Here is a 17897-nt window from a genome sequence, read left to right on the forward strand (position 1 = left end):
AGCATGAAACGAGCAGATCAAAAGAATCCTGGTTACAGACGGGATCGGATAATGACTGGCAAAGACCGCGATGCAGCACCTGATGTTGACTGTTCACCAGCAAATGAATCACGAAGTCAGTCCTGGCCTTCCAGGGGAAAGTCAACATCTGAACTGCTAGCAAAGGCACCGTCACATTTCTAAAACATAGTACTACTTTCTTGCACATAATGAAGTAGTAACATACTTATGTCACTAGGATTATTGGTACACTCTTTATGTTCCTTCTAGAAAACAGTTAGCATGCCACGGAATTAACGTCGAAGGTTTTCAGACAGTGTTGGATATCTTTATAACTAACATGCTCTTAAATTGTCTCAGTCTTGACCACCGTCAGGTCTCAAAGCAAATGAACCACCTCCAATACACATGCACACTCTCATCAAGGCCACCTGCACCCCACTGCAATGGGTCTCCAGGAATTCCCATCCACAGAGAGGCTGCAAAAGCAAAATTGTCACTGGGAAATCGACCGCATTCAACACCACCACGGTAATCTTCTGTAGCTCTATACGGCTGCACAGGTGAGTGGGCTAAGTTTTTAACCTGTTTATGTGCAGGGAAGTGATAAAAGATACAAGAGCAGGTATTGAGATGCCCATTGAGAATTCAAATACCAAAGAATGCAAGTGAATTCAAGCAGGGGTTTTTTTTGGCAGGGACAAGGAGGCTAAAAGGGTGCCTAATTATTTTACAACGGCTGTCCCTCGATCCTATTTTAGCATCAGGCTTTCATTAAATTTAAGCATGACTTCAGAGTACCAGCTGGCCAAAAAAAACCCCACCACAACAAAAACCACAAACAGCCCACCCACAACACCCCACTGGTGTTCTTTCCCCCGCCTATGTTCTCTTCCTACCCCAAGAGCTTCTTCACTGCTAACGAGCCCACTGCTTTGTACTTCCCAGGAAGAAGGCAGCTTGTGAAACAGCAATGCAAGGACAGAGCAGGGGCTGAGAGAGAGGGTGTTTCTCTAAACGATTTTTATCCCTCTCCCAGACTCATTTGCATCCCTCCCAAAGAAGCTGTTTGATGCCTGTGCAGTTGCCGTGTCTGGCAGCTCCGCAGGCCGGTGCAAGCCTCCATCCCTGCCCCGCAGCACACAGGCTGCGGCCGCACAAACCAACCTGATCCAGTGAGGCTGCCCCGTGTCCCCAGCCCTGGCCACCCACCCCTTGGTGTGCCCTCACACCTGCAGCAGGACCTGCCCACCCCAGCCAGGTGTGGTAACTACAGCGCTATCTGTGAGCAGCAACACAGGAACAGAACCCCTCTCTGTAGGCTTGGGCAGACAAGTTTCATGTGGACAGCTAGCCTCAAACCCAGATAAGTTCTGCAGGAAACAGCTATATTTAGCCCTCCCCTTTCACCTCAGCTCCTCAACGCATTCGCATTCTCCTGCAGAAGAACCTAAGTGGTATTAGAGGTGAGCTTTATCAGGTCACCTCAGCAGAAAAAAATGCAACCAACTTATTACATCTTAATATAGAAGAGTGTAAACAATCATAATAATATCAAATATACAGCTATTAAGGCTTAAAAAAAACAACTCGCATCTTTGAAGTGTGTTAAACTCCAAGATCCAAAACCAGAATATGGCCAAAGTTACTTTATGAGTTAAGTCTATGGAAGGCAAAGCTGAACTTCTGCGTGCACCATTCAGGTCTTCACAAGTACTTTCGTAAGTAACTAATGCAGCTATAGTATTCTCTACTGAGAGTATAAACACTAAGGAACCACCTCAACAGCTACGCAACCAAAATATTTCCATTTTCCTAACGTACACACAAATCACGAGAAGCGGGACTTCTGCAGGGTCTCCGGAAACACCATCAGAACCAGGTCAGGATTTACCTTTCTCATCTTGCAACTTTGAAACGCGTTAGAAGACTTAAACCAAAAAAATACGTGACAGAGTTTTCTCCCCTCAGGCTGTTTCATTTAAATAACAGCCTCACCTTCTACAGTGTTGGCCTAACTATGATTTAGGCCTGTAAAAGCTGATTATTCACAAACCGAAATGGTTGAGAGGTGATCTAAGTCACAGCAACAGACCTCAAAGTTTGTCCTGACGCAGACAAAATGAAACACATTTGTCATTGCAGCACGAGAAGACAAACGAGCAGAGATTTACAATCACGCACTTCTCCCAAGTCGGTGGCACCGGGCGAGGAGCGGCACCCCCGCCCCCAAACACAGAGGAATGCGGGTCTTATCCCAGCAAACCCAGTCCTGGGAGGGAGGGCAAACCTCCCCAGACATTGCACACACTTAGCACCTCCCAGGGAGAGCACAGCGCAGACAGGAACTTTTGGTTCCCCTAAAATAGGTCTGTAACACCTCCTCCAAAAAGAAGTTACGGGCATCAAAGGAACCAGACATGCACTTGAGAGCTTTCCACATCCAGGATTTCAGCTTTCACTCATTTCAATTTCAAGGCGATCCAGCACTCTTCAAACAGCACTAGACCTTCAAGGGCAAGACCTGGAGAGTATTTACAAAGTGCCTGCTGCATTCCCGGCCACTGCCCTTTCTCTGAAGATGAGGCATAAGGATCACTGTGAAAATCTTATTACAGCGAACAAACAAAACGAACAACAACAACAAAAAAAGAAACCTGAAGAGTTGAAAATATACTTGTCATTGCCCACAGAAAACTGCTACAACCAAAGGAGTTTTCTTAAATGAAAAGCTGAGATCTAGAACAGATTAACTTTAACACATACCAAGAAAACGTGAGATTTGGGAAAAGAATCTGTTCTCTTCTGAAAGCTCATTGCACCATTTCTAAAAAGCGTTTTAATACAAGAGTGCCAGCTCTGCAGCTCCATCCAGAATCTGAAAGTTTCCAGCTCGTGATGCCACCAGTAACAACGCTGTTTTGATGGATTAGTCCCTCCAGCACACCTCCATAAACCCCTGCTCTCCCCAAACCTGCTGAAGACGAGTTTCTCTTTCAATTTGGGAAAAATGAAGTGGTTTAGTCTCAGTTTTCTGTAAAAGTACTGCTGGAAATAAGTTATTTTAACACATTTTTATAGACTGGCAAAGTTGGAAAGACTGCCCAGACAGCTTCCCCCACTGTATTCATGCCACAGATTTCACAGCCCAGCATGTGGTTTTAAAAGCCTCGAGGTGAGCAGGCAGATGTGAGCAGGCTGAAGTGACTGCCAGCTTCTAGCAACCCGTCCTCGTCACCAGCAAAAGTCCTGAGAGGAGCTCAGGCAACAGTCCCGCCACCCCCTTTGTCTCCTCCCGAAATGCGGAGCTGTAAATAAGCCGGCTGGCTTAGACCTCTACTGACTCACTGTGCAAAACGCCATCACGTTTGGCAGGGGAAGAAGCACCTTCAGCTGATTAACATGCACAAGGCAGACACTCTGGCCTGTAACTATATTTTTCCTATCAAACTACGGAACCTCAGCACACTGACATCAGGGGCACAGCTACGCTTTGAGAGCTCATTCTGACACACCACAAGTTCGCAGCTCCAGTTTGAATAAGCGTACGTAGTTTTTTAAAAATGAAGAAACAGGCGGACGGCTGCCGGTGTGGGCAGCAGGGCAGCCCGCTCCCCGCAGCACGGCGCGCTCATTAACCGCTACTCGCGCATTTTTCGGCAGTCCCAGCGACCCCTTTGTCCCGCCCGCAGCGCGGACACGGCTCCGAGCGGAGGTGACAGCCCGGGGCGGGGAGCGGCGCCAGCTCAACCCCCGCTGCCGGGCGCCTCGGCCGCTGGAACCCGCTCCGGGTCCCACGGCGCTGCCCCCCGCCCAGGGCGGGCACGGCAGCGGGGCCGGCGGCTCGGGCAGCGCCGCGGGGGCGGGGGACAGAGCCCCTCAGCCCGCCCGCAGGGCCCGGCCCGCCCGCAGCCCTGCCCCGCCGCCCCGCTCCCTCGGCCGCTCACCGGCGCGGCCCAACGCGGCTCCTCCCGCAGCCCCCCCCGCCCCGCTCCCGGCCGGCGGCTGCACTCACCTCCTCATGGCGGCGGCGGGCTGGCCATGGGCGGCACGGCCGGCGCTCTAGGCCCGGCGCTGGCCCGGCCCGCGGCCCGCCCGCATGCCCGCGGCGGCGGAGCGCTCACAAAGGGGCGGCGGCGGCCGCAGCGCCCCGCCCGCAATGGCCGCCGGCAGCCGTCGCTCCCGGCCCGCGCGTCACTTCCGGCCGCCGCGCAGCGCCGCGCCCCCTGGCGGCGCCTCGCGGTCCGCGTGCGGGCAGGGCGGCGGCGGCACGGGGGGCGGTGGCATGGGGGGCGGCACGGGGAGCGGCGGCACGGCACGGGGGGCGGCACGGGGGCGGTGGCACGGGGGGGGCGGCGCGGGGGGCGGCGGCACGGGGGGGCCGGCACGAGGGGGCCGGCACGGGGGCGGTGGCACGGCACGGGGGGCGCGGCACGGGGGGGGCGGCACGGAGGCGGTGGCACGGGGGGGCCGGCACGGGGGGCGGCGCGGGGCGAGCCCGCGTGTCGAACCGTCCTGGGCCACTCCGAGCACACCGGCCACATCGGAATGCCCAAACAGCGTTGGCCCCCCGGTGCTCCGCACACCCTCCGGACCCCGTCCGTGACACGGGGCTGCCCGTCGGGACACGGGGACACGGCGGCGGGGCGCTCGGCGGGCAGCGGGAAGGCGAGTCCCGGCCCCGGCCGCTCGGGCTGTGAGTCCGTCCTGCCGGGGCTCGTGTGCCAAACCCGCCGGGACACGGGCTGTGTTCCCGACGGCACGGACGGTCCCGCTGTCACCTGTCCCGCTGTCACCTGTCCCGCTGTCACCTGTCCCGCTGCCGCCCGTCCCCGCTGCCGCCCGTCCCCGCTGTCACCCGGCCCCGCTGTCACCCGGCCCCGCTGCCACCCGTCCCGCTGTCACCCGGCCCCGCTGCCACCCGTCCCCGCTGCCACCCGTCCCGCTGTCACCCGTCCCCGCTGCCACCCGTCCCCCTGCCACCCGTCCCGCTGCCACCCGTCCCCGCTGTCACCCGTCCCGCTGCCACCTGTCCCGCTGTCACCTGTCCCGCTGTCACCCGTCCCCGCTGCCACCCGTCCCCGCTGTCACCTGTCCCGCTGTCACCCGTCCCCGCTGCCACCCGTCCCCGCTGTCACCCGTCCCCGCTGTCACCCGTCCCGCTGCCACCTGTCCCGCTGTCACCTGTCCCGCTGTCACCTGTCCCCGCTGCCACCCGTCCCCGCTGTCACCCGTCCCGCTGCCGCCTGTCCCGCTGTCACCTGTCCCCGCTGCCACCCGTCCCCGCTGTCACCCATCCCGCTGTCACACGTCCCCGCTGTCACCCGGCCCCGCTCCCGCGGCCCCGCCGTGCGGACAGCCCGTTAACGCTCCGCGCTCCGGACGGGCCGGGGTTTGACTCAGCGTGAGTAACTGGGATGTTTTAAACTGGGAAAAGAACACTAATTCCCTTAAAAATACACACAGGTCTGCATTTGGCTCAACGGTACGAAGCCAGTCGTTCCTCACAGTGACCGCCAAATAACGGAATGTGACATTCAAGCAGCTCACGTGTAGGTGTTCCTCAGGAGAAAACACAGCTCTAACAAGGACCATTTTCCAAAAGGGAACACTAAAGGTTGGATATCTAAATACAGCTTTACAGAACCAAAGTACACACCTGAATTTCCAGAAACGCCAAAGCTTCCCTTGGGGCTCCACAGGTGGTGCTGACAGCCAATACTTCTGAATATCTAGCTGCTTATTTGCAGCCTAAGGCGCTTTTGAAAATAGTAGCATGCGTGGTTAATAGATCTCATAACAAAGGGTGACGTTGTTGGATTAAAAGCCATCTCGAACTAATGACAGGTTGCAGGATTTCCAGGTGACATGAGAAACTGCATAGGTTAGAAGCACTTTGCATGAGAAAGTTTCTGCTTCAGTTTTGGTAAAACGACATCAGTTTGGGAAACTGTCATTTTCTGAATAACCCACCCATGGCTTGCTAAGGGACAGCCGTTGCCAAGTGCTTGTTCAAAGCCACAGAAGGAACCAGTGCTAGAAACTGGAATTAGGACTCAGCAGCGCTTGCCCACAGCCTCCTATAGCTGGATCACGTATGGTTTACATGCAGCTGATTTTTAATTAATAGTGAAGATCAGGGAAGAATTTGGTTAGTGATCTCAGCGTAATCTGTAAACATAACTAATTTTCTGCCCTTTTGAATGCTATCATTCATCATCATAAGCATCCTTACAAATAGATTTGCTTTCCAAAAGATGCGGGTTTTTTTCAATTAACTTTTCTATCACTGTCGTAAGTGTTGACAGGAAATTCCAGCTGTAAGTAGAATTTTATCTGTAATAACATTATTTGGGGAGAAAAACAGGGCTGCGATCTAAGCTGAATATTGTGACAAGGTTTTGTTTAATGGCTGCGGCGGTGTCTCAGAATCAGGGCTGCTGGTCCTGCCTCTGGCTGGTGATTTGGGGAGGATCCCAGGGCCATCGCTCTGTGCCTCGGTCATCGTGACAGCACAGTGAGGACAACAAAACGCAGCTTTTCAAGTGTTTTACAGTCCCCCAAGGAAAGGTGTTACGGATTTAATGAGCGTGCTCATGCGTAGCTGACTCTGCACAGCTGTACGGGGAGCGGCGCATGATTAAATTTGGGGATCGCGGCAGAGCACCTCTTGTAGCTGCTCTTGCCCTGTCAGAGTCCAGCCTGTAAATTTTTCCTGGATAATGTTTGCATTAATCAAGGTGTAACAATGGCGTGTCCCTGTGAAAGGAGTTCTATGCACATAAATTGCCACACACAGACATTAGAATAAACCCACTAATGTTAATGCAAATATCATGCTCTTTGGAAAGACGTGGGCCTCAGAAGAAAACTGCAGGCAGAGCACACCTTGGGCGGCAGAGCAGGTTCGCCCTGTCAGCCTCCAGCAGAGAAAACTGCCAACAAGACAGCCAGTAGAGCAAAATCAGGCTTCTCTGTTTTGAAATTATTACCATGGTAACCTGAAGCCCCTTGTACTTCATAAATTCTGCCTCCCTCTGGAGCAGCTGAAATTTCCAGTCAGACTGCTTCGCAGTGCTTTTGAGTGCAGAAACAGCTCACGCCATTTAAAGATGACATGGAGGAAATGTTTGGAGGACCGAGGAGCTGTTGGACCCCAGACCAGCCACCTCATTCAGTAAAACAAACTCCCTGTAGACTCCTGTGCACTTTCAGTGCAGTGAGAGGTTTGCCATCCTCACGGCCGCGGCTGAGGTGCGGGAGGCTTCGTCACATAGTAGGCATTTATTCCATCTAAAATACACAGAAGAGGAGATTTTTTTTTAAGTACATAAAATGAGACTGTACATGAAAAAGCCTTCTTAATAATTACTTGGAGTGTTGCTAAGGTTTTAAGCTCTTTTAGCATTATTAAAAACAGTACATAAAGAGTTTGCTTATGTGTTGGAGGTGAGCTGCGGTACAGAAATAATAATCCTGCTGACCTTCCAAGCTGCTACTTGCAATGAATTATTTTCTTTTGCCTTGGGGAAATTTCTAAATATATATGTGTATATATATATATACATGCAAATAAGCAAATCTTTCAGGTGTAATCTGGTGACGGTTACATCACTGCCCCTTCTCAAGTGTACAGCACAGCGTTGTTCTGAGCGCAGCTGCTGAGAAAACCCCGGGAAGTACTTGGGTTTGAAATTAAAGAGTTGTTTTAATAGTTAGCTGTGATAGACTGGGCTGCGGGTACATGTATTTCATCAGGCGTCTGTGAGTCAGGCGCGTGAGTCACCAAAGAAGCCGTGCTCGGGCTGCTGGAGACAGATGGCGAGGCCTGTCCCAACAGTTCCAGTGCGTGCAGAACTCCCATTAATTCCTCTAGGAGATTTAATTGGTGTGAGGCCAGGGCTGAGGACACGTGTGCTGTCCCAGCTGCTCTGAGAGGGCCTGGCCCGGGCACCTTCGGCGTCCCTCGGTGTCCCTGCATCGCACGCGCAGCTCCCTCGCGTGCACCCCAGGGGCTGCGGGGGCGTCGGCAGCCAGGTGCGATTCGGTGTGAGCGCAGAGAGAACCCATCTCCAAGTAATTAACGATAACATGGAATTGCTACTAATTCAGTTTTACACACATTACACACTATTATTATTATAAATTAAGCAATCCATATTCTTGCATCTGAGCATTAGTAGCACAACTCATATTCATTCCATTTTTTTAAAATAGCACTTTAAAATAGCATTTTAAAATTAGTCATCTCTGCTTTCCAAACCGATCACATGCAACATTTTGTTTTTACTGAAACACCCACCAAAAAGTGTTCAAGTTCTCTAATTGCAAAGATTCGCTTCACGTGGCTGTGCAACTTCTTTCTGCTCTGGTTGTTATTTAGGAACAGCCAACTGGAATTTATTGAAATGATGTCAAAAAATAAATGATTAAAACTGCTCCCCAGCTGGGTGGGAGACTTCACGTGCCAAGTCCCAGCCCATGAGAACTCTCCCGGCGGCGGCGCGGGGCGCAGGGCTGGGCACAGGAGGCCAGGCTCAAGAGCTCTTCACCATTTCGAAGGCCAGAACCGTCCCCGGGTGGGTTGTCCCCTGCAGGCGCTGGGCTGGGACACGTCCCTGCGCACACCCGCGGGGTGCAGCTCGGTGGGTTTGCTGAGCGATGCACCGGCCCTTGCTCCCCAGTGCCCGCGGCCGGGCTGTCCCCCTGCCTGCTCCCGCCTGGCACCAGTGTCCCCAGCATGTCCAGCACCCATCCTGCACCAACAGCCCTGCTGACCCGGTCACTCCCTTCTCTTCCCACTTGGCTGGGGACGGTGCTTTTTTTGGCCTCTGCCGCTGTCATCTGGCATTTAAATGTAACAAGATCTCTTGTTGCTAACATTTATAGCAGCAAAATATTTAAGTTCCAGGGTTTGTAACACATGTTGTTAATGTCCTGTTGCCAAGCCCGGCTGAAGGCTCCCCAAGCCCTGCTCTGCACTTGCTCGGGTCCGTGCCAGCACACGGCCGTCACCCCTGGCTGCGCGATGGCTGCGTGGGAGCTGCTGGGGGACCAGTGGGCGCTGGCGCCACGAGGGAGAGGACGAGCCCCCTGCACCGCCAGCACCGCCAGCCGTCAGGGGCTGCCGGGGATGCCCAGCTCATAGGCACTGCCGGCTACCAGCTGGGGGGGAGGCGGCGAGCTCAGAGCTGTGACAGCCACACCACCTCTGCAGTGACAGCCGCGTCACCTCTGTCACCTGTCTCTGGCCAGGGTCTAGGCTCACCGCCGCGGCCGGCTCCAGCGCCGGTTAGTGCCGGCACATGAAGGGCCAGGTAGAGTTTGTCCAACGGGTCCACGCAACGGGGCTGAGGAGGAAGCAGGAGAAGGACAAGCTATGGTCATCAGCCTGCCACGACTTCAATCAAAGGCAGTAATTAAAGAGAGAAAGTGGTTTAATGTGCCTGATTTAGTAACGCCTGTGCCAGGGTGTGTATTTACATGCTCCCGCTGCAGCCTGGGCAGTCAGTCTGAAAACACCCCTGGAAAGGCGAGGCAGGGAGCAAGCACGGCAAGGCAGGGATGAGCACGGCGAGGCAGGAATGAGCACGGCAAGGCAGGGATGAGCACGGCGAGGCAGGAATGAGCACGGCAAGGCAGGGAGCAAGCACGGCAAGGCAGGGATGAGCACGGCGAGGCAGGGATGAGCACGGCGAGGCAGGGATGAGCACGGCAAGGCAGGGATGAGCACGGCAAGGCAGGGAGAGAGCATGGCAAGGCAGGGATGAGCACGGCGAGGCAGGAATGAGCACGGCAAGGCAGGAATGAGCACGGCGAGGCAGGGATGAGCACGGCGAGGCAGGGAGAGAGCACGGCGAGGCAGGGAATGAGCACAGCAAGGCAGGAATGAGCACAGCGAGGCAGGAATGAGCACGGCGAGGCAGGGAGAGAGCGTGGTGCATCCTGCACACAGGGACCCTCCCGTCCCTCAGCCCCCTGCCCTCTGTGGAGCCCACAGTGCCCAGCTGGACGCTACTGCCCCTCTGCACCAACTCGGGAGGGGAGCTGGGCAGGGGCACCGGGGCAGGCAGAAAGCAATGCCTCAGCCCCACAGCTGTCTAATACAGATGTTCCTGGCTTTTGAGTCAATCTCTGGATCTGTCTCCCTGTGGTCTGAAGCTCTGGGGTCGACTCGAGGGAGCCGTGGCCTCTGCAGGAGCAAACCAGGCGGGCAGCAGCTGTCGTGGCCGCTGCCATCCCTTCTGCCACTCCTCTTTCTCAGGACTCCGCACCTGCCCGTGGGCTAAGGCATCCCCCAAAGGTCTCGTCACCTGCTCCACCCCTGACAGACCCACTCCGTGACGGGTTTCTTCAGCCTTCTGCTTGGAGGTTGTGGCCTGGCTCTGTGCTGGAAAATCATGCCAAGTATTTGGAGCGGCTCATGACATCTGCTCTCCTGTTTGAAGAGTAGACACAGGAAAGAGAAGCAGGCTGCAGCCGGTGAATTTACACCTAGGAGTGAGAGGAGGAACTGGATGTGAGCTCTCGGCCCACCCTTTTACAGCATCTGCCATCAGAGACCACAGTTCAAATGCCTCCAAAGCACAGGGCATGAGATGAGAGCAGCAAAGGACAGGTCCTTACTGCTCCTCTGAGGTAAAGGCTAAAAGGACTGGCAGCCTCAGTATGAGCATGGCTCTCATAAATCAATTCTCATGAAGCCAGGCACCATTTTTATTTCCCTCTCCAACAGCGGATTAAGTGGCTGGTGAAGGGAGGACGTGTAATTCATCGTCTGACTCAGGACAAGGAAGCGAAGTCTGCTCACTGTGATGCTTCTGAACAGCTGGAAAGGGAAAGAGGGAGAATGTCTGTTAATATTGGACATGACAGAAATAGCCCAGCGATATATCGGAGGGCAGACAGCCTAATGCAGCTAAGGGCAGCGTGTGCTGTGAGATACCATTATGTTTAAAATAAAGCATTCTGGAAGGTCCCAGATTTCTTCAGATCTTCAGCAACTGGCACAGATGAGGCTACAGCCTGACTGATGTTCTTCTCTCTTGGACAAGCTCAAAGTGATTTAGCTGGATGCTGACTGGCAGGGGCCTTTCTGGGGAGAGCGGTTGTTGTGTGCATGATAAAACACGGCTGAAACATACTGTGGTCCACGGCAAAGCGCCCCTGCCACAGCTCAGCTCCAAATAGCGCGTGGGCGGCTGAGCGGAGGGGACGGGAGCAGTCACAGAACGACTCCTCCCCGGAGCAGCTGCTCGCAGCAGGTAGGATTGCCGGCCAGAGGTAAGATATAAAGCCAGGTCGTCGTCGTAAAAAGGATGCTTCGCTCTACTGGCCTTAGTGTGATTTATTTGGTTTAGGTTTCTTTTTGCAAAGCAATAAGGAAATTGTATAGATTTGGTGATAATCTGGGTTTCATCTATATGACAGAATTGCAACTGCTGGCCAAGTAAAGGAAGTGCTTTCAGAATTCAGCAAAGTGAGAGGTATATGAAAACTAAGAACAGCTACACAGAAAATATACTATGTGCACACCTGACTCTCTTGCCACATTTAACCCTGCATAGTTGGGTAATTGGGAATTAGAGGAGCAAACAGCTCATGTATCAATTGTCCTGAAGCTGCGAGTGCTGAAATCAGGCTTCTCTGTGGTCAATTGGTAGGCTGTCCGCCCTGGCATACTGAATTAAATTGTCTTTATCTCATTACCTGCAGTGGGAAACGAGCCAGCAGAGCTGTACCAGGCGTGGGGCTGAGCAGGCGGGAGGGCAGCCCCAGGGAGCACCCAAAGCCCGGGGTCGGCCAGCATGCAGCTCAGTGCTGGGGTGACCGAATGGGCAGAACGACCCTCCGCCAATCCGCCTTACTTCTGCCTTCTCTGACTCGTCTCCTCCATAAAACAGACACCAGAGCTGTACAGACAGGGCAGGGCTGCTCCGCAGGGAGTTTCCCTGGGGTTCCCCATGAGCCCCAGGAGATATCCACACGCAGACCCTGTGCACCCAGCAGCATCGCGCTGCATCGTTCTGTTCCTGCCTGGTGTCACCTGCGGCCTTTTCCAGCCCAGTTCGGAGAGAAAAGAACTGGAAATGCAGCAGGAAGCAAGTCTAAGCTGCAATTTTGCTTGGCTGTCGGGAAAGCACCCACCTGCTCTCAGATGGCTGGTCCTGGAGCACCGAGTGACCGTGGGTGGCGCTCAAAACGCTGTTAATGCCAGAAGCGACATGTGTCCGCGAGCCGGGCGCCTCCGGTGCACCGTCCGCCCGGCCTCAGCCCGCTGCCCGGCCCCGGCACCCAGCCAGACAGGCCCGGGGCTCGGCACTGGAACTCTCCCGCCGTGGGAAAAGGGAGCTGAACCGAGCCAGTGCGGGGAGAGGGGGAACCGCACCTGGGCAGAGCTGAAGGATGAGGAACTGTCCCTGGCGGGGGACGGCTGGGACCGGCCTCACAAAACCGGGGCAAAGACAATAAAAGGACGTGCTCTCCTGGTCGGGGCTGCCTGTTTAACTTTACAGCTGTGTAATTAAAAATCTGTTCTAATAAAGACAGAAGAATATTAGCGCATTTTCTCGAAAAAGCCCATGAAGTTACTGAAATGAAGAGCTGGCTGTGTTTCAGTGATAAGTGAAGAGTTTATCAAAGACGTGACCAAAAAAAAAGAAAGGAAAGAAATTGTGCCTACTGCCTGAAGAGAGGTTTCCACACAAGGTGGCAGCTGTCTCCTTCCCTTCTGTCCTGCCCTGGAGAAGCTACGGGGTACCTGAGACTATTCTCTGAAAATTAACTCCTAGCAAATAGAACGCATAGTTCGTCATTAATTCACGCATTAGCAATCATTTTTCCCCAGGCGCTAACCAGGTGTCAGTTTTGCCCTGATCAGCACTGGTGTTCAGCAGGGAGGAGCGGGCAGGACGACGCTGACAAAAGCCGGGTCAGTGTCCCGGCTGTGGGACAGGCGCGTTCCCCCGAGGGACAAGGACAGTCCTGGGCCAGGGCCCCCAGGCTGGGGACACCTCTGCCCCCGGGCTGGGGACAGCTCGGCCCCCGGGTTGGGGACACCTCTGCCCCCGGGCTGGGGACAGCTCTGCCCCTGGGTTGGGGACACCTCTGCCCCTGGGCTGGGGACACCTCTGCCCCCGGGCTGGGGACAGCTCGGCCCCTGGGCGCTGCCCGTCCTGCTGCCGATGGGCAGAGCCTTATGTGCACCCAGCAGATCTGCACTGCGCTTCAGCCCATGGAGCTTGGTGTTTCGTGCCTATGATTCTGAAGCACAAATACGGTATTTTACACAGAGCAGAGCAGTGACAGCTCTGCTGACGTGTGACGTGCCTCTGCATTCCCATGCAGGGTGTTGAAGGGGCCTGCCTTCCACTGCAGGCTTCTGCTCTTGGTCCTGACCTTTCCACACAAAGAAAATGCAAAAGTATTAAATATTAGAAATACAGTGTAGCCAGAAATAGCCTCTTGCATCAAGTAGCGAGCCGGTAACACCGCGGTGGCCCGGCGGAGATGCCGGGCGCGCCGGGCAGGGTGCTCGCTGCCCGTGCCGGCCGGCCGGCCCGAGCGTGACGCCCCGACATGCCACCTCAGCCGGGTCCGTCCCAGCCCCGTCCTGGAGCTGGCCCACAGTGGGTAAACTCGGGGAGGAGAGGTTCCGCAGGATCTGTCCAGGTGAGCAGACTTCAGAGAGCAGCAGCAGCATGACGGAATCACAGACATGTTTCCTGTAAAAAATGGAGGATCCGGGATGACATGGCTTTGGCAAGGGGGCTCCATCTACAGCCAGCTGCTCCCCGCTCCTCAGACCCCTCTCAAAACACAACCAGTTCAGCACTGCAGACTGGGCCTGGCTGCGGGACCGCGTCCCCAGAGCTCAACCTCACCCGGCGCGGCGCCGCCCGCGGCACAGCCGCCCGCGCACCGGGAGCGCACCGCTGTGCCGGGCTGGGGCCAGCGCGGCGCGGCACGGCCGGGCACCCGCACCCCGGCACGCACACCCCGGGCACCCACGGCCCCTCTGACCCTGCCAACCTGCTGCCCGGAGCCTCGGGCACGCTGCGGTGCAGCTGTTAGAGCCATTGCTCCTGTCGCGGGATACAACATGGCATTCCTGCCAGCAGCGCCAGTTCATGTCTGTCTCAATATCGAGTGCAAGTAAAAGCTTCAGTATTTCTCCTAAAATCAGAGCTAGGCTGGGGTAGGGCTAGACTTTTTAGTGTGCTGCAATTTCAACTTTTTTTAAAATGGCCTTTTCTAATATAAAAAGAAACATATTTCAAAGCAATGAAGTTCCTACATGGCAATCGAGACATCATGTTCTGAAAATGTCAGCTTGGGATGACATTAATGAATCCTTTTCTGTTTGGGTAGTTTGTTGAAGTGGAAGTTCATCAAAACGGACTGTCTTCACTGAAATGGATTTGCTTTCGATGAATTGGCCTTTTACAATGGGAAAAGGGTCTGTGTGAAAACAACAGACAGTCGCAGCCAAGAGGCTGCTGTCGAGCCCATTTTCCCTTCCGAACGTGACTGCTGCCGGCTGCAGCCTGCACCCCGTCCGTGTCTCACCTGTGCCGCTGTGACCCGCCAGCCCCTGCTCCTCACCTGTGCCGCTGTGACCTGCCAGCCCCTGCTCCTCACCTGTGCGCTGTGACCCAACAGCCCCTGCTGCTCACCTGTGCCGCTGTGACCTGCCAGCCCCTGCTCCTCACCTGTGCCGCTGTGACCTGCCAGCCCCTGCTCCTCACCTGTGCCGCTGTGACCCAACAGCCCCTGCTCCTCACCTGTGCCGCTGTGACCTGCCAGCCCCTGCTCCTCACCTGTGCGCTGTGACCCAACAGCCCCTGCTGCTCACCTGTGCCGCTGTGACCTGCCAGCCCCTGCTGCTCACCTGTGCCGCTGTGACCCAACAGCCCCTGCTGCTCAGCTGTGCCGCTGTGACCCGCCAGCCCCTGCTCCTCACCTGTGCGCTGTGACCCAACAGCCCCTGCTGCTCACCTGTGCCGCTGTGACCCAACAGCCCCTGCTGCTCACCTGTGCCGCTGTGACCCGCCAGCCCCTGCTCCTCACCTGTGCCGCTGTGACCCAACAGCCCCTGCTGCTCACCTGTGCTGCTGTGACCTGCCAGCCCCTGCTGCTCACCTGTGCCGCTGTGACCCAACAGCCCCTGCTCCTCACCTGTGCCGCTGTGACCCGCCAGCCCCTGCTGCTCACCTGTGCCGCTGTGACCCAACAGCCCCTGCTCCTCACCTGTGCCGCTGTGACCCGCCAGCCCCTGCTGCTCACCTGTGCCGCTGTGACCCAACAGCCCCTGCTGCTCACCTGTGCCGCCGTGACCCGCCAGCCCCTGCTGCTCACCTGTGCCGCTGTGACCCAACAGCCCCTGCTGCTCACCTGTGCCGCTGTGACCCAACAGCCCCTGCTCCTCACCTGTGCCGCTGTGACCCGCCAGACCCTGCTGCTCACCTGTGCCGCTGTGACCCAACAGCCCCTGCTCCTCACCTGTGCCGCTGTGACCCAACAGCCCCTGCTGCTCACCTGTGCCGCTGTGACCCGCCAGCCCCTGCTCCTCACCTGTGCCGCTGTGACCCAACAGCCCCTGCTGCTCACCTGTGCCGCTGTGACCCAACAGCCCCTGCTGCTCACCTGTGCCGCTGTGACCCGCCAGCCCCTGCTCCTCACCTGTGCCGCTGTGACCCAACAGCCCGTGCTGCTCACCTGTGCCGCTGTGACCCAACAGCCCCTGCTCCTCACCTGTGCCGCTGTGACCTGCCAGCCCCTGCTGCTCACCTGTGCCGCTGTGACCCGCCAGCCCCTGCTGCTCACCTGTGCCGCTGTGACCCAACAGCCCCTGCTGCTCACCTGTGCCGCCGTGACCCGCCAGCCCCTGCTGCTCACCTGTGCCGCTGTGACCCAACAGCCCCTGCTGCTCACCTGTGCCGCTGTGACCCAATAGCCCCTGCTCCTCACCTGTGCCGCTGTGACCCAACAGCCCCTGCTGCTCACCTGTGCCGCTGTGACCCAACAGCCCCTGCTCCTCACCTGTGCCGCTGTGACCCGCCAGCCCCTGCTGCTCACCTGTGCCGCTGTGACCCAACAGCCCCTGCTCCTCACCTGTGCCGCTGTGACCTGCCAGCCCCTGCTGCTCACCTGTGCCGCTGTGACCCAACAGCCCCTGCTCCTCACCTGTGCCGCTGTGACCCGCCAGCCCCTGCTCCTCACCTGTGCCGCTGTGACCCAACAGCCCCTGCTCCTCACCTGTGCCGCTGTGACCCAACAGCCCCTGCTCCTCACCTGTGCCGCTGTGACCCGCCAGCCCCTGCTGCTCACCTGTGCCGCTGTGACCCGCCAGCCCCTGCTGCTCACCTGTGCCGCTGTGACCCAACAGCCCCTGCTGCTCACCTGTGCCGCTGTGACCCAACAGCCCCTGCTGCTCACCTGTGCCGCTGTGACCCAACAGCCCCTGCTGCTCACCTGTGCCGCTGTGACCTGCCAGCCCCTGCTGCTCACCTGTGCCGCTGTGACCCGCCAGCCCCTGCTGCTCACCTGTGCCGCTGTGACCCAACAGCCCCTGCTGCTCACCTGTGCCGCCGTGACCCGCCAGCCCCTGCTGCTCACCTGTGCCGCTGTGACCCAATAGCCCCTGCTGCTCACCTGTGCCGCTGTGACCCAATAGCCCCTGCTCCTCACCTGTGCCGCTGTGACCCAACAGCCCCTGCTCCTCACCTGTGCCGCTGTGACCCAACAGCCCCTGCTCCTCACCTGTGCCGCCGTGACCCAACAGCCCCTGCTCCTCACCTGTGCCGCTGTGACCCAACAGCCCCTGCTCCTCACCTGTGCCGCTGTGACCCGCCAGCCCCTGCTCCTCACCTGTGCCGCTGTGACCCAACAGCCCCTGCTGCTCACCTGTGCCGCTGTGACCCGCCAGCCCCTGCCCTCCCGTGGCTCAGCCCCAACCACCACAGCCCTGGAGACCTGTTGGCACTGATCGTTCCAGAGGGTGACCATTAACACTGATGCCACATCTGACTTCTCAGGGATGTCCCGGGGCACTGCAAGGTCCGGCCCCGTGGCAAACGCTTCCAGCCGGTTCTCCCTCCGCCATGGGAGCATTTCCATCACAGGCCCCGGAGCCACTGCCCCCAGGATTGCCCTCCCTGTCACATTGAATGATGTGCCATAACACAAAACCGCACAGACATACCCTCCATAGGCAACATAGAGTGCAGAGCAACACAGAAAATATTGACAATTAAGCTGAGAATGTCCTGGAGATCCTTTGTTTTTTTCAGGTTTGGGTTAAATTCAGGATCTTGCAGATTGTTCCTGTTCAGACCAAAATTCATAACAAAGTCAGGCATTAATTTCTTGCAAACTTAATTTTAAAAAGTAATATCTCGAATTATTTTATTTTCTGCACATACTGCAGGAGACAGTTTTCTTGTTCAAAATGTCTGGTTTTACCACCAGTATTGCGTCCAGAAGTGCCCACCCTCCTTCCCCGAGCCTTGGCTCTGCCGTTGATCCAGGCTCTCTGCTGTCGGCGTTGCCCATGGCCGTGGTACCGGCTGGGTGCGCTGAAGCCCCCAGCCCAGTGCTGGAGCCGCCAGCCCGGTGCGGAAGCCGCCAGCTCAGTGCTGGAGCCGCCAGCCCGGTGCCGGAGCCGCCAGCCCGGTGCTGGAGCCGCCAGCCCGGTGCAGAAGCCGCCAGCCCGGTGCTGGAGCTGCCAGCCCGGTGCAGAAGCCGCCAGCCCGGTGCTGGAGCCCCCAGCCCGGTGCAGAAGCCCCCAGCCCGGTGCTGGAGCCGCCAGCCCGGTGCGGAAGCCGCCAGCTCAGTGCTGGAGCTGCCAGCCCGGTGCCGGAGCCGCCAGCCTGGTGCCGGAGCCCCCAGCCCAGTGC

At 56.9% G+C, this 17897-nt stretch overlaps 1 protein-coding gene across 2 annotated transcripts in view; it reads right to left on the reverse strand.

Moving 5' to 3' along the window:
• The window catches only part of ACVR1 (activin A receptor type 1), a 52590-nt gene extending 48484 nt beyond the window's left edge, over positions 1-4106 (reverse strand). The window contains exon 1 of one of the 2 annotated variants that reach the window (XM_065637605.1): positions 4016-4106. In XM_065637605.1, coding sequence (XP_065493677.1) covers positions 4016-4023 — 8 coding nt within the window. In that variant the 5' untranslated portion in view covers positions 4024-4106. The remainder of the gene's footprint in view (positions 1-4015) is intronic. The other variant, XM_065637606.1, reaches the window with a different exon arrangement.
• Between the last annotated feature and the right edge of the window lie 13791 nt (positions 4107-17897).

This window comes from Caloenas nicobarica, chromosome 6, assembly GCF_036013445.1.
Source record: "Caloenas nicobarica isolate bCalNic1 chromosome 6, bCalNic1.hap1, whole genome shotgun sequence".
Lineage (NCBI taxonomy): Eukaryota > Metazoa > Chordata > Aves > Columbiformes > Columbidae > Caloenas > Caloenas nicobarica.